General features: G+C 51.7%; 1 protein-coding gene across 3 annotated transcripts in view; it reads right to left on the reverse strand.

Annotated features, from left to right (window-relative positions):
* Positions 1 to 1,013: 1,013 nt before the first annotated feature.
* The window catches only part of CLCN6 (chloride voltage-gated channel 6), a 36,686-nt gene continuing 24,361 nt past the window's right edge, over positions 1,014 to 13,338 (reverse strand). For 2 of the 3 annotated variants that reach the window (XM_024246547.3, NM_001131777.1), the window contains 10 exon segments: positions 10,448 to 10,571; positions 10,056 to 10,209; positions 9,709 to 9,868; positions 9,514 to 9,620; positions 7,960 to 8,146; positions 6,951 to 7,108; positions 6,608 to 6,764; positions 5,662 to 5,769; positions 5,444 to 5,569; positions 1,014 to 3,989 (listed from right to left, as the gene is read on the reverse strand). In XM_024246547.3, the coding sequence (XP_024102315.1) occupies positions 3,909 to 3,989; positions 5,444 to 5,569; positions 5,662 to 5,769; positions 6,608 to 6,764; positions 6,951 to 7,108; positions 7,960 to 8,146; positions 9,514 to 9,620; positions 9,709 to 9,868; positions 10,056 to 10,209; positions 10,448 to 10,571 (1,362 nt within the window). In that variant the 3' untranslated portion in view covers positions 1,014 to 3,908. 3 annotated transcript variants of the gene reach the window in all.

The raw sequence follows: 13,338 nt of genomic DNA on the forward strand, positions 1-13,338 counted from the left end.
ACACAGGGAGTTATTGAATGGAACTGACTGAAAAATGACAAAAACACAAGGCAGAAAATGCCCCTGGGACTTACAGAACACTTGGGGATGGATGCAGGAGCTGAACTGGCTGCAACCACTGATGGAACGGCCACTTCTGTCACTGATGGAATGATGACTTGAAGCAGATCAGAGACAGAGGCCATGCTTCTTGCAAAACCAAAAGCAAGTGAACAAAAAGCAATGGCAGATGGCAACAACAGAAGCTGGCCACGGGACTTCACCTCTCCAGACCCAGCAGCAGTTTCACTTCTTCTGGTTGGACATCGGGGCAATCTGTTTGTGGGGCAACTTCCTAAACACCAGGAACAGAATGGATTCCCCATCCGCTGCTCCAGGACGCGGCTGCTAGCAGGAGGAGATGAATTCTAGAGGAGAGGATCAGGAAGAGTGTTCATCTGAAGGGAGAAACAGACAACGGTGACCTCTGCTAAGATCCACAGGATGAAATCTGTTCTTATTAAGGTCACTGCCTAGCACAGAGAAGTGGACCCACAAGAATGAAGAGCCCCGCTGCCCAGCTGCATAGGGAGAGCTCTGAGACTCTAAAACTACATCCTAGTGTAATTTTCACACATCAGAAAGAGGGGGAGTAAAATAAAAACCAAGTATCCCTTGAAAGAAAGAGCAGCAGGGCCGGGCGTGGTGGCTCATGCCTGTAATCCCAGCACTTTGGGAGGCCGAGGCGGGTAGGATCACGAGGTCAGGAGATCGAGACCATCCTGGCTAACACGGTGAAACCCCATCTCTACCAAAAATACAAAAAATTAGCTGGGCATGGTGGTGGGCGCCTGTAGTCCCAGCTACTTGGGAGGCTGACGCAAGAGAATGGCGTGAACCTGGGAGGCAGAGCTTGCAGTGAGCCGAGATGGCGCCACTGCACTCCAGCCTGGGTGACAGCGAGATTCTGTCTCAAAAAAAAAAAAAAAAGAAAGAAAGAGCAGCATGGAGACAAAAGGCTAAAGGAGACAGAGGAGACAGAAGACATTTTATTCTGACATGTTAGGGTTACAATGAGAACTCCCAAGTTCCAAAGGTTCAAATAAAAATAGCATTTTACAAATTAAAAAAAATACAATTTATATACACAGTGGAATTAGCTATCATACAAACAAACAGTGCAAACGGAAAAAAGGAAGCTGCGACTGCGGCAATGGCCAAGGTCCGCAGAGCTGTGGTGCAATACTGCACATCAATACTGCAGGGCTGGCGAGGCCACCTTGGGCCTCTCGAAAGGCTTTCCTGTCACCCAGGGTCACGTCAGTGCATAATTCTGCATCACAAATGCCATACAGTGGACTGGGGCCTGAGTGTCCCTTCCAGCTGGGAACTGTTAAGTTAATCGAGGTCAGGAGCAAATCATCCCTCAGCACAAGGTCCCAGAGCCAGGGCCGGGGGCCCATTGGCCCCACTCCCTGACCACCTCACCTAGGAGCCATGGAACACCAAGCTGGGGATGAAACACAAAACACCACCTCTCGCCACCCGTAGGCTCCCCACCCATGGATCTGCTTTACTGAGGCGCCTGATCACTGGGTGATGGGGCTGCTAATGGGTGAGATGCTGAAAAGGCTGGTTTCTAATGGACAGAAATGGAAGGAGCGAGGCTCACAGTTGATTTGTCATGAGTGGAGAAGTTGTTGTCTTTGGGCTTATCTGGAAAGGGCAGATGCAGAGAGAGAACAGGAAACCATGTGCCTTTGCATGGGGCCTGGGTTTGGGGCCTCCTTGGCGGCCATCCAGTCAGTCTAGGGGAGGGAGGTATTTGCATTCTACTGCCTATCTCTGGGCTAAGCTGATGGGAACAAAATATCTGGTGACTTAAACACAACAGGATGTGCATGAGGGAGGAATTCCAACAACATTCACCGGCGCAGCCTCGAGGCAGAGGCAGCTGCTGATCCAGCCCTCGAGAGGCTGGGGTCCTCCTGCAGGGTGTTTGCTCCGCCAGCTCCGGGAAGGGGCGGGGAGAGGGGATGAAGTGTCTGTGACAGGTGATCACACCATTCTCCTGACTTGGACAATTGGCTTCCTTCTTAATAAAAGGAAGAAATAACGTGATCAAGCTCTGAACACTGTCATAAAACACAGCGGCAGCTGGCCAAACAGTCACATTTAAATAAGAATTGCCTTTTTGGTCCTTGTGATGTCCTGCGCTATTTCCTGGGAGTATTATCCCCATTTCACAAGTCGGGTGCATTCTGGGAAGCAGAAACATTTAGAAGTCAAAGCAATTTTGGTCAGAGGTAAGAAAATGGGGAAAATGGAGGGGCCACAGTCAGCTAGAAAAGACCTCGAAGCAGCCCCGTCTCTGGAGTGGAATTATTCCCTACAGTGTGCTGAGCGCAAGATCTGGACCAGCAGAGCCAGGACTGACGCTCACCCCAGGATGAAAGGCAGCCTTGGTCAAGGAGGTCGCCCAGGACTGGGCCTGAGAGAGCTGTGCTGCCAGGGCCAGGTGCCGAGGCCCTTAGGCAACCTCTATGGTTTTAAAAAAAACTAAACGTAAATGAAGGCCATCTTGAGCCAAAGCACGTCTGCCCCAGGGATGCCTGCTGGGACTGAGATACCACATAGAAGGTGGGGGAAGATAAGCGCGAATGCCCAATGCCCAGATGCTCACTTTGGGTGCCTGGTCAGAGGGGGCGGGCCAGCCTGGAGAAGAATGACGTCACTGAACGACAGGGTGTGCTTCCCATGCTTCATGTGAAACCTTCAGGCACGTGCTGGCAGGAAGCATCCTCCCCACGCACCCTCCCTGCGGCGCGGGAGGCCCTCCTGAAGGGCCTCTGTATGTAAGCTTGGGACAGCTAGTGCAGGGGAGAGAGGTGTTTGTGAAGGGCAGACACCCTCTTCCTCAAATAGGCCATCTGCTTTATCATAGCACATACCTTTCAGTGGTCACTGGCTCAGAAGTGCTTCCTTTTTACCTTGGAAAAAAAATGGTACCATTCCCCAGAGTTCAGTGAAGCTGCTTTATCTAGGAGTGCCCTGCTTTCAGCTAACTTTGGTGGGTGATGCCAAGATCCTCTGAGCTCTGCCTGCTTCATCAGGAAGACGGAGATCAAAACTTAAGGAAATGAAAAGGATCTGGGTACATGTTACTGAGAGACTGGGAATAATCTGCAGATGGAGAGAAAGCTGAAATGTTAAGAATTAGGGTAGATGTAAATCTGATCCTATTACCAGATTGACCATCCAGGGGTTATTAGTGTGATTTTAATGCTTTGTGTTTCTGGTGGGTGGTGGTTCTAAGGAGAGTCAAACCACAGGGCAAGACCAGAGCCTCCGCTCACACCCAGGAGCAGAGTGTTTCCCTTAAAACAAACTAGCGAGGATACCGTGTTAGGAGTCCCAAATAAGGGAAGGCCTCTCTGAAATATGGAGAACTTTCTCAAGTGCCCAATTCCTAAATCTAGTCATGAACTGAATGCTGTCGCTGGCAGCTCCCCAGCTTTTGCCTTGGCCAAGTCCCTCTCACATTTAAGGCAACAGCCGGGTTCTCTAGGAAAGTAGCAAAGATGGCCAGGAACACTGCTCGGAGTGCAGCCTGGGGCCCGCCTGATTCTACCTCTGCTTCTGGCTCTGGTGGAGCCAGGGGTGGGCCTGTGCCAACACCGGAGGGTGGGAACACAGGGAGCAGGAAGTGGGAAGATCCTTGCTGGGGAAGTCAGAAAAGTCCAAGCTCTGATGGTTCAAAACCACTCCCAGGACCTCTGACCAGCAAGGTGTCCGATGACTCCAGGCTTTCTGAGTGAGTGGGTGACTGGGAATCTTCCATGCCCTGGAACAGCCCCAGCCAGCTGTGCCAGCCGCAGCGAGCATGATTTGCCTCCCCAGGCAGCACCGGGAGAGGGTGGGCTGGGCCGTCAGATGGTCTGGTAGTGCTGCCTCAACCGGGCCTGCAGAAATTCATAGGTGAGGTTGTGCCGTGTGATGATCCCCACGATCTAGGGCAAAGAGAAGAAGGCCTGAGTCACCTTCAGGGTAAAACCCGCTGGCGAGAACAGGAGTGATAGGAGCCGGCCCTGTTAGTTTGTCACAGAAAGTGGAGGCCTGGATAGTGCAGAGCCAGACACAGCTTGATTGGGATAAACAGATAACGAGGGCTCACACATTGGAGGCCGAGGGGACAAGGTTAGCTCCAAAAAGGGCTTGGGCCAGCTGGCATCTTCCACAGGGCACATGCTCAGTGCTCAGCTCCCATCATGACCAGCCTGCTTCACAGATGTGCAAGCAGTGGGGCCCCTGAAGTCTCCTGAGATTATGACCCCTGCCACGCCTCATACTCACCACCTTGCAAACTGACCTATGGGAGTCATTTGTTACAGGTCATTACAGTGGTTCCCACGTGTCACTGTTGTTGGGAACTCCAAAGCCACGTCATAAACTATGTTAGGACTCTGTCAGTGTAGTTGGCAATTACATTTCAAGGGACATAAGTTAACCTACTGTAACAAAACCTGTGTAAGTACGCACTATGCATGCCAGGGTTGTGCCATGTAGAAGAAAAGACTGAGGCCGGGTGCAGTGGCTCACGCCTGCAATCCCAGCACTTTGGGAGGCCGAGGCAGGTGAATCACTTGAGTTCAGGAGTTCAAGACCAGCCTGGGCAATGTGGCGAAACTCTGTCTCTACCACAAATACAAAAATTAGCTGGGCATAGTGGCACATGCCTGTGGTCCCAGCTACTCAGGAGGCTGAGGTGGGAGGACTACTTGAGCCTGGAAGGTCGAGGCTGCAGTGAGCCGAGATCTTGCCACTGCACTCCAGCCTGGGTGACAGAGTGAGACCCTGTCTCAAAACAACAACAACAACAGCAACAACAACAAAAGACTGAGAGGGTGGCCTTGAAAAGTTACCAGGGCTACCGCTACAGGGTAGTGATGAGGGTTTGGTTTTTGCTTATTTTTTGCTCATATGTGTTTCTGTATTTTCCTACAATGAAATAATATTTGTGTAATAAGAAAATAATGAAGTCCTAAAAAGAAAAAAAGGAAAGTCTGCAGCAATAATTACTAGGTGTTTTATATCTTTGTAAAACTCAAAGTATTTTGCTTGAAATTCTCTCATCTAATGCGCAAATCCCCACACAGGTGGAGAACCAAGGAACACCAGGTCCAGAGTGAAGAGTAACATTTCAGGAGGAAGACACAGCCTGGTGGAGGCGCAGCTCTGGCTGGAAAGGACGGCCAGTGGGACCCTGGTGCCATCTGCTGGCAGGCAGGGGAACGGGTCCCGAGTGCACAGAAGCCGAGCAGGGTTCAAAGCTATAGTGTTGGGCCACCCTCTCCCCTCCTGGTGGGATGCCTACGTTTCTGGTGAGAAGTCTGGGTGCACAAACAGCACCTGGCTGGGGGATCCTCTCTCTCAAAGGTGCGGGCAGGGCCGGGGCCTCACTCACCTCTCCCACAGCATTCACCACAGGCAGGTGGCGCAGGCCCATCGTTCTGAACAGGTTGAAGACTTGGGAGACGTGGGTGTTGGGCGAGACGGTGAACGGCGAAGGGTTCATGTATGGGGTGACATCCTGCAAAGAGACCGTGTGTCACTGGCTGCCTGAGACACCAACGGCACGAAGAGGCAGCTCCGCATGGGACAGGCTGGGGCGGCCCTTCTCACCACAATCATGCGCGGGTTGAGCAGCGTCAGGTCCAGGTCGTGGATGTCAGGGTACCGCGGGTAATCCTCGGCCATCTCGGCGTAGGAGAGGCGCGGCTGGCTGGCACTCTGCAATTCCAACCCAGACACTGTCCGTGCTCAGGCAGCAGTGGCTAGCAGGGTCACCTTAGAGCCCCTCCCCTTGATGCCTGAATATGCCCAGCTCCGGGCTGCTGAGGCAGGCAGTGCAGCAGCAGCAGGCGCTCCAGAGAGCTCTCCAGTCAAACTCAGTCCTTGGCCAAGTCCTAGTTGTGGCACCCTGGGCAAGTCCCCTGATCTCTCTGCACTCCTTTTCTTCCTGATTCATGAGATGCAAATGGCTTATTTGGAAGTTTAAGTGAGAAAGCGCTAAGTAAAGTGGCTGGGGGGTGAATGTGTCCCCCCACCAAAAGATATGGCCAAGTCCTAAGCCCTAGTACCTATGAATGCGACCTTTCTGGAAACAAGGTCTCTGCAGATGTGACCAAGTTCAGATAAACCCATGCTGGATTAGGGTGGGCCCCAAATCCAGTCACAAGCATCCTTAGGGAAAGGAGAGAAGATACACAGAACGCCGTGTGACAACGACAGTGGTGAGGATGGGGGCTGCGTTCACAGTCAGGAGCACCAAGGTCTGCAGGCAACTCCCATGAGCTAGGAAGGGGCAAGGACAGCACCTCTCCCAGAGCCAGGGAGCACTGCCCTGGTGACACCTGGATTTTGTACTTCTGGCCTTGAACTATGAAGGAATAAACCACTGTTGTTTCTCACCACCCGGCTGTGGCAACTCCTCCCCCAAGTCCACTCTGCACTTCTCGCCTTGCATTCAGCTTTCCCTATGGCACTGTTCACGGCCCGCCGGGCAGCACCCAACCCCTCCAGCTTCATCAGGCCTGGCCTGGCTGATTTCTGATTCGGAGAGACTTACCGACTGGCTTTCAGAGTAACAAACTCCTCGGACAAGCAGGGTGACAAGCTGCGACCGAAGGATCAGGCCGTGCAAGGTCAGAGGGCGGAACCGCTCCTCCATGGTCCAGTCTTCACTTGGGGACTGGTCAGGGTATAGGTTGGGGTAGGGAGTGTATCTGTTACACAAAAACCAGATGCTGCCTGGGATACCCTCAGCGGGAGCGCTTCTGATCCATGTCCCCAGCCCGCTCCCCATCCAACTTTCCCAGGAAACTCAGGAGCCACCTCACAACATCTGAGCCAAGGGCTGACCCCACCGCTGTGTAGCCCTGAGGGCAGTGGGGGCCCCGCCGGGCTCTCACCTCCTCTCCAGCATCTGCTGCAGGAGGTCCTCCTTCTCGGCCGGCTCCTCAGAGGCGATGTGCTCATCACACATGTTCCGCAGCTCGCTGGACGGGTAGGACTTCATGGACTGGCTCCGCTTGCGCTGCTCACCGGCCCGGGTGAGGATGCTGGATTTCTGTGGGTGGGGAGGCCATAGGCTACTGCGCATGGGCAAACGAACACAGCAGTACTGATGGAGCTTAAGGATTTGGGTGACAGGGAGGGTCAGAGGCACATCCGGACGCAGGAACTTAAAGGGGCTGAGGTTCAAAGGAATAGCTCGGGCTGGTGGTTCAAAGGAGCCTGAACCCTAGGACCTGGCTGCAGCTTCTGTGGTTTCCTTTCATCTGGGAAGAGCAGCTTGATTCTCCAGAGGGGAACAAGCCATCTCCTACATCCTGTCTGGATAGGACTGTCAATCAACGTGCCTGCCCCCAAAGCCAAGGAGTGGCACATGACCCAAGTGAGGCAATGGGATGCCCTCTCTCCCTGGATTCTGAATCGGAATCAGGAGGAACCCAGGGCCAGTGCTCCTTCCTTCTGGTACCCGAGGGATGTCTGCTAGACCCTGCACCTGCTCCCCACAGCACATGGTTCTGGTCCTTCAGCTTTCCCAGCTGTCCTGAGCTTTCCTGTGGATTTCTTTCTCTTTCTTAAGGAGGTCGAAGTCCATTTCTGTTGCTGGCGTCTCTAGAACTCTCCCTGATACTCTCACACGGTAAATAATAAACCATGAAAGCTGCTGACTTGAAAAATAGATCTGTCCACATGCTCACTGCGGCAAGAACGCACGCACGTCTTCACGGCCTGATAAAGCTGCCCCTGCTGTCAAATCTACTCTCCCTGTCGCGTGTGATGAGAACAGCGCCAAATTCCCCTGAGAGCCAGTAAGTCCACCCCAGCCAGGGGTGGGCAAAGCACTGAGCTGCGTGAGACAGGACCGCTTGTCTCTCACCCGCCTTTCCTCTCTCATGCCGTTTTCTTTACCTTGAACTTGATGTTGTTGCTGATGAGCTGGTTGCCCTTCATGAACTCCTTCTCGTTACCGCGGTTCTCTGTGACCACCGGGAAGGCGTGGTGGACCGTGGTGCGCAGGATGCTCACCAGAGACTGGATGCGGGTGTGTGGGTAGACATAGGTCAGGTTGGGCTCCATGATGTCGCTGGCTCTCAGCCTGGGGGAGGAGGACAAGTCATCCAGCCTTGTGACAGTGCCCACAGGCCCCTGGGAGCAAGCTGTGCTGGCTCTCCAGCCCTGCTCAGACCACGGGGGTGTGGGGGCTCTCTTGTGAACTGCCCCAGCTCTCCCTCAAACCCGGTGCATTCCTTTGTACTTCTATCCCCCTACACATGCTGTTCCCGCACCTGGAATGTTGTTCCCTGCTATGCCAGGCTGATGGGCCCTGGCTCATCCCTCAGCTCAACAGCAACATCCCCTCACCAGAAGCCCTGACTGCTGGTCCAGGGGCTGGCCATGCCCTCCTCGGTGCCCTGCAGCACACTCCACATACTGCCCCTGAACCGCTAATTGTGCTACAGCATTTACCACAACGTCTGGGCCGGGCGCAGTGCCTCACGCACGTAATCCCAGCACTTTGGGAGGCCGAGGCCAGCGGATTGCTTGAGCCCAGGAGTTCAAAACCAGCCTGGGCAACACAGCAAAACCCCATTTCTATAAAAAAAAATGTTAAAAATTAGCCAGGTGTGGTGGCACGCGCCTGTGATCCCAGCTACTCAGGAGGCTGAGGTGGGAGGATCACTTGAGCCTGGGAGGCAGAGGTCGTAGTGAGCTATAATCATGCCACCGTACTCCAGCCTGGGCGACAGAGTGAGATCCTGTCCCAAAAAGGAAAAATAATTATAATAAAATAACCACAGCACTTGGGTCCCCCTTTAGATCAGGGCAGAGCAAACCGTAGCCCACCGATCAAGTCCCTCGCGCTCTCCGCTTTCCTGCTGCAATGACAGAGTCGAGTAGTCGTGACAGAGACCATACGGCCCGGAAAGTTGAAAATAAACTCCTGTCTGGCCCTCCACAGAAACGGCTTGCTGGCCCCCGTGTTACCCGTAAGGGCCTTGCCTGCTATCTAGGCACAGGAAGCCCAGGTACCTGTGGATTAGCAGGTGGCTTATGAGGTGATTATGCCCAGAACAATCCCGGCTGCCAGTAGGGTATTCTGGTGGGCACACGTGAAACAGGCTATTCTCACTCCTGGGGCCTGGCATACCCTTAAACATTCAATCACGTCACGAACTTGATCCAGAGACCTCACCTCACGTCTAACCAGAATGCCATGGGAGTCAAACTACCACGAAGAGGCCCTGCCCATTGCAGTCCCACAGTGCCCATGTCCCCTGCCCTGCCCCCGCAGCCCCCAGCCCACGGGCTGCTCCACATTCTCACACATGCTCAGGAATGCGTGTGTTGCTTCTTTCAGCCCAAGAAAAGTGAGTTACTGTTTCCTACCCTAATAACAACACTCCTTAGGCCTCAGAGCTTATACATTCTGAAACTAGGACATGAGCAAAATCATGGCCTTACTTGTCCATTTCCACCTCTGTCTCCCATTCCAGAAGTGGCACGCCTCGCAGGCCCACGTGGATATCATAAATGCCCTTATTGAAAAAGTCCCCTGTCCATTTGGCCACCTGAAACACAAAGCAAAGACCTAAAACTAGGTCCTGTGGGGCAAATGTGGCCCTGAGCCTGACAGGGGCCTGGAGGGAGTGTGCTCACCATCAGTGTGACCATGATGGGGAGCCCGTAGGTGATCTCGTTGGTGGACTCGATCAGGATGACCGTGAGGCTGATGGTCATGCGGACCACCCCGCCCAAGAAAGCCGCTGCGCCAATCAGGGCAAAGGTCCCCGAATAGATGTGGCCCAATCCAATGTAGCTAGTGAAGGAAAACACCGAGAACACGGCTTTGAACCACACTGATAGGCTGTGGGGAGGACCTACAGCTCACACTCTTGTGCCTATGCACATATGTGCATGCATGGGCAGAGACACATGAACGCATTCACACGCGCACACACGCGTACACACGCACATGTGAACACACACGCACACACACAGAGTACCTTTTTAGGACATTGGCAACTAAACGTCCAAAAGCAGCTCCACACAGCAGAGAAGGCACAAAAAGGCCACTTGGAACAGAAATGCCGTAAGTCCAACACGCAAGCAAGAAATAGAGAACGAAGAACAAGGCCAGAGTGACGGGGCTGAAAGTACCTGCAAGGGAAGAGCCAACCTGAGTCCCACTACCGGATGCCTGCCAAGGCCCAGCAGACCTACTGGGCCCGACCACACCCCATACCAGTTCCCCTTCCAACACTGGAGGCAGAGACCAATCTTTTGTCTGGGTGGCCATTACAAAGAAGTCCTGGTCTTGCTTGGAATGAAGGGCAAGCCTGGCTGTGTCAGAGATGACACCAATCACCCACGATTGGGCTGCAGTGCAGACACTCACTATCCTGGTGGAAGAGCTGGAGGATGGCAGACTCCTGCGGGTTGAAGAAGAGTGTGGCCATGTCATTGTAGGTATCATTGGGACAAAAAAATGTCTTGATACTTGAATTCACATCTTCTGTAACCTAAGAAGAAGGAATCAGAAAATCAGCACAAGGACACCTGACTTTGAGTCTTCAAGTGGGATGTCTCCAGCCGGGTCCAAAACAGGTGGCTGCACAGCTTTCCCCATCAATCAAACAGGCCAAAAACTGACCTCTACCAACGGCAGCCACGTGGGCAAGTGCATTCTTTACATTCTGAATGCACAGATGAAAGAATCGGGATGAGGGCCTTTTGTTCATCCACACTCATGATGAAAATGTCACTATGGCTGTGATTCACCGTGAATTTGGTTCTGCTTCCTCTCCCGGTGCTAACTTTCTAAGTGATGCTGCTAGAAGCCTGGCCTGAGAGCCCTAGGACTGGGGGAAGATGAGGCAGGTGAGAGCAAGTGACTGGGAGGTGACAGGTATCTGGGGAGGAAAATCCAGGGCACCACTTGACCGAAAGCCCCAACTCTGGTTCCAAATAGAAAAAGCCTTTGATTTTACTGCTATCTGCTACAAAAAAAAAAAAAAAAAAAAAAAAACGCCCGAATTTGCTGCAAAAGAAAACCCACCTCCATAATGCCTGGAGAGCAGACCCAGTCCTCCAGGCTGCCTCTCCTTCTAAACCCCATCTGGGGAACAAAACCCAAACAGAAAAAGAGATTATTTCTACTTCTACACATTTTAAACCTCATTTTCTTGCCATCATTCTGTGTGGGAAGATGGGATCTTTGCTAGAGGGGAAGGGTGTTTCAAGTGTGCTGTTTTATTTTCTAGTTGACAGTGTATAACAGTACAAGGTTGTACTTCACACCTATTACTGTGCATGCAAATAGGGAGTCTTATTACAAAGGTTAACCAAGGCTATGGGTTTCTTCTGGATGACATAGCTGTGGAGATGCCATTATGCGGATGTGCTAACAATACCAGGGGGTGGTTTGTATGACCCCACCAGGTGAAACGGGCTGGGCAATACAGAGGGATGTAGGCTGCTGTGGAAACAGCACGGCACTGCTGACTGGCAGCACCTGGCACAGGTGAGCCATGCGCAGAGCCTCAGCATTGTGGAGTGCACAGGGGATGAGCTGAGCTGATGGCTTCATAATAGACACATGCAGTGTTTCCCAAACTGTCTGGAGGAAGTTCAGTCCTGAAGGCTTTCCGGAGAGTCCTGTGGTCAACTGCATTGAGAAACATCCTAGCAATTCTTGGAAATCAGTGTGTCTGCTAAAAGCTGAGCACAGGCTCCAAAATCAGATGGCTTTGACTCTAAACTCTGCCACTCTCTAGTGACCTTGAGAAGGGTATTTCATTTTGTGACAGTTTCCTCACCTATAAAATGGTAATAACATCCTCTCACTATATATGACTAGCTGAAGGTTTTTGGTCAAGACCACACTGTGCCTCAGCTTCCTTAGCTGTAAAATGGGGGCACAGCTACTGGCCAGCACAGTGCTAATAAGGATTAAATGAAATCATATAAAGTACTCAGTGGAATATCTGGTACACAATAAAGACACCAAACATTTATAACACTTATGGGAATAAGGCCCTAGAAGTTCTGTACTAAAGGAACGTATTTAGGTTGGGCGCTGTGGCTTGCATCTGTAATCCTAGCACTTTGGGAGTCCAAAACAGGAGATCGTTTTAGGCCAGAAGTTCGAGACCAGCCTGGGCAACATAGTGAGATCCTGTCTCTATAAAAATAAGCTGGATGTGGTGGCATGCACCTGTAGTCCCAGCTACTTGGGAGGCTGAGACGGGAGGATCACTTGAGCCCAGGAGTTTGAGGTTACAATAAGCTATGATTATACCATCCTACTCCAGCCTGGGTGACAGAGTGAGATACTGTCTCTAAAAAGATAAAGAAGCATATTTAATTCTTAGCCCATTTGACCATAGAATCGTTTTTTGTATGCTTTAAATCACATGCATCAAGGTATCTGTCTGGTAACGAGCTAGGCTTGGGAATAACTAGTAACAGGGGTCAGCAAACTTTTCCATAAAGAGCCAGACAGTAAATATTTTAGAGGTTGCCAGTGACATACAGTCTCTGTGGCATATTCTTTTTTTTCCCTCAACTCTTTAGAAATATATAAACCAGCTGGGCACGGTGGCTCACGCCCGTAATCGCAGCACTTTGGGAGGCCAAGGTGGGCGGATCATGAGGTCAGGAGTTCAAAACCAGCCCAGCCAAAATAGTGAAACTCTGTCTCTACTAGAAATACAAAAATTATATGGGCATGGTGGTGCATGCCTGAAGTCCCAGCTACTTGGGAGGCTGAGGCAGGAGAATCGCTTGAACCCAGGAGGTGAAGTTTGCAGTGAGCCGAGATCTTGCTACTCCACTCCAGCTTGGGCAACAGAGTGAGACTTTGTCAAAAAGAAAAAAAAAAAAAAAATATATATATATATATATATATATATATAAACCAGGCTGGGCGTAGTGACTCACACCTGTAATCCTAGCAATTTGGGAGGCCGAGACGGGTGGATCACTTGAGGTCAGGAGTTCGAGACCAGCCTGGCCAACATGGTGAAACACTGTCTCTACTAAAAATACAAAATTAGCTGGGCATGGTGGTGGGTGCCTGTAATCCCAGCTACTCGGGAGGGTGAGGCAGGAGAATCACTTGAACTTGGGAGGTGGAACTTGCAGTGGGCCAAGATCGCGCCACTGCACTCCAACCTGGGTAACAGAGTAAGACTCCGTCTCAAAAAAACAAAACAAAACAAACAAACAGAAATATATAATGTGTGTGTGTGTGTGTGTGTGTGTGTATATATACACACATATATTGTG

Source organism: Pongo abelii, chromosome 1, assembly GCF_028885655.2.
Source record: "Pongo abelii isolate AG06213 chromosome 1, NHGRI_mPonAbe1-v2.0_pri, whole genome shotgun sequence".
Taxonomy (NCBI): Eukaryota; Metazoa; Chordata; class Mammalia; order Primates; family Hominidae; genus Pongo; species Pongo abelii.